At 46.4% G+C, this 1,552-nt stretch overlaps 1 protein-coding gene across 1 annotated transcript in view; it reads left to right on the top strand.

The window, feature by feature from the left end:
* Rfx8 (RFX family member 8, lacking RFX DNA binding domain) overlaps positions 1-904 on the top strand; it is a 55,425-nt gene extending 54,521 nt beyond the window's left edge. Inside the window, exon 9 of the mRNA XM_021197636.1 lies at positions 710-904. Within this exon, the coding sequence (XP_021053295.1) occupies positions 710-904 (195 nt within the window). The remainder of the gene's footprint in view (positions 1-709) is intronic.
* Positions 905-1,552: the final 648 nt, after the last annotated feature.

Below are 1,552 nucleotides of genomic sequence, written 5' to 3'. Positions count from 1 at the left end.
GAGAGAGAGATTTTTGTGAGTCCTGCACCTAACATTTGTCTTGCCCACATCTTTGAAAAATATATGCACTTACGGAAGACTTGTTGATGAACTCAGACCAAGATGAGAGATGCTCATATCTACTCTAAAGTCCCTAAAGTCATGCTCAATGCCTTGCAGATCTCCCAAGTGCCCTAGAGCCAAGGAGAACACAGTCTGTTCCCTGTCCCCCTAGTGTGAGCAAGTCAGCCAGACAGACTATATGAGCTGTGTCAGAGCCCGTGAACCTCTGTAATCCTTTACTACCCAATCCAGTGTCCATTCAACCAGTGGAGGGCAACTGTCTTCACAGTCCCTCCCCCACTCTAAGTTTATCTTTGAGGAATGGTGGGGGAGGTTTTTATGGGAAGTAATCAGCCCTGGGTGTCTCCCCAAAACTGAAGATCCTCACGCCTTTCCTAAAGTCAATCCACTTGACATGAACCATCTCTATTGCCTCGTCTTCTGATTGTCGGGTCTACCCAGGAAATTTCCATGAGGTGTGGGGGATCTTGTGACAAATTAGGATCCCCCAACAGGAGCAAAGGAAATGCACTCACTCCCCATTAGGTCCCCAAGTGGGTGGCTCCTGCAACCAGGACTAAAATAATGGTGTTCTTTTGTCTTTTCCCTTCAAACCCCACCCCCTGCCCCACCCCTCCACCCTCCACCTCCCACCCCACCCCCACAGCTCGTCCAGGTATTGCTGGAGGACAAGACCACTGAAAGCGCCATGAAGCTCAACCTTCCCGTGGGACAAGAGGCCCTCATAACCCTAAGCAATGGACAGAGATTTGTGATTCACATATCAGATGTGCCCCAAAGCTCAGAAGACACGTACTGCAGGAAAAGCAACTCGAACGTGCAAGGTGGTTTGCTGGGGTAGGGTGTGAGGAAGCAGGCTTGAGTTATTCAAACATGTGTGGAACCCTAAAAGCCTTTGTATTGATCTCTGAGACTTTAATGTATATAATAGATGAAGCATTTTATGTTTGTATGTATTTTGAGGAATTGTATTTGATCAAACTATAAACTANTTTTGAGAATAATCCGTCTTGCCTCTTGCTGTTCTTTTGGATCGTTTTAGACAGTCCTCTCTGGGGACAGAACAGAAGACCAGTGTAAGAAATCTCACGTGGAGTGAGAAATGGTTAGGTTTGCAGAGAAAAGTACGGTTTGAGAAATACAAGCNGGTGTTTCTCGTCCCCTTTGTTGTGGCCCCATCAAAACAGAACTTGTAGAAAAATCCATCAGTCTTGAAGAGCAGGAGGAAGGCCACTGAGTCCCTACCCTTCTGCCCATTCGTGTGTACGTGTGTGCGTGCGTGTGTGTGCTCTCTGGCCCTCCCTGGTGTGGCTAACCACCCACTTCATTACCTCAGTTTTCAAAGCATGAGGTAGAATTATAATCCAAAAATGTCTACAACAGGACCCTTTTATGAAGCACAATCTTAAAAGTTGTTGAAACTCTGTGTATCCCTGCTGTACGGATACAATCTCTGCAACTGATTGATGATTAACATGATTCCTGGTGT

Source organism: Mus pahari, chromosome 5 (genome assembly GCF_900095145.1).
Source record: "Mus pahari chromosome 5, PAHARI_EIJ_v1.1, whole genome shotgun sequence".
Taxonomy (NCBI): domain Eukaryota; kingdom Metazoa; phylum Chordata; class Mammalia; order Rodentia; family Muridae; genus Mus; species Mus pahari.
The sequence above is the reverse complement of the archived record's forward strand: the minus strand, read 5'-3'. Positions and strand labels throughout refer to the sequence as shown.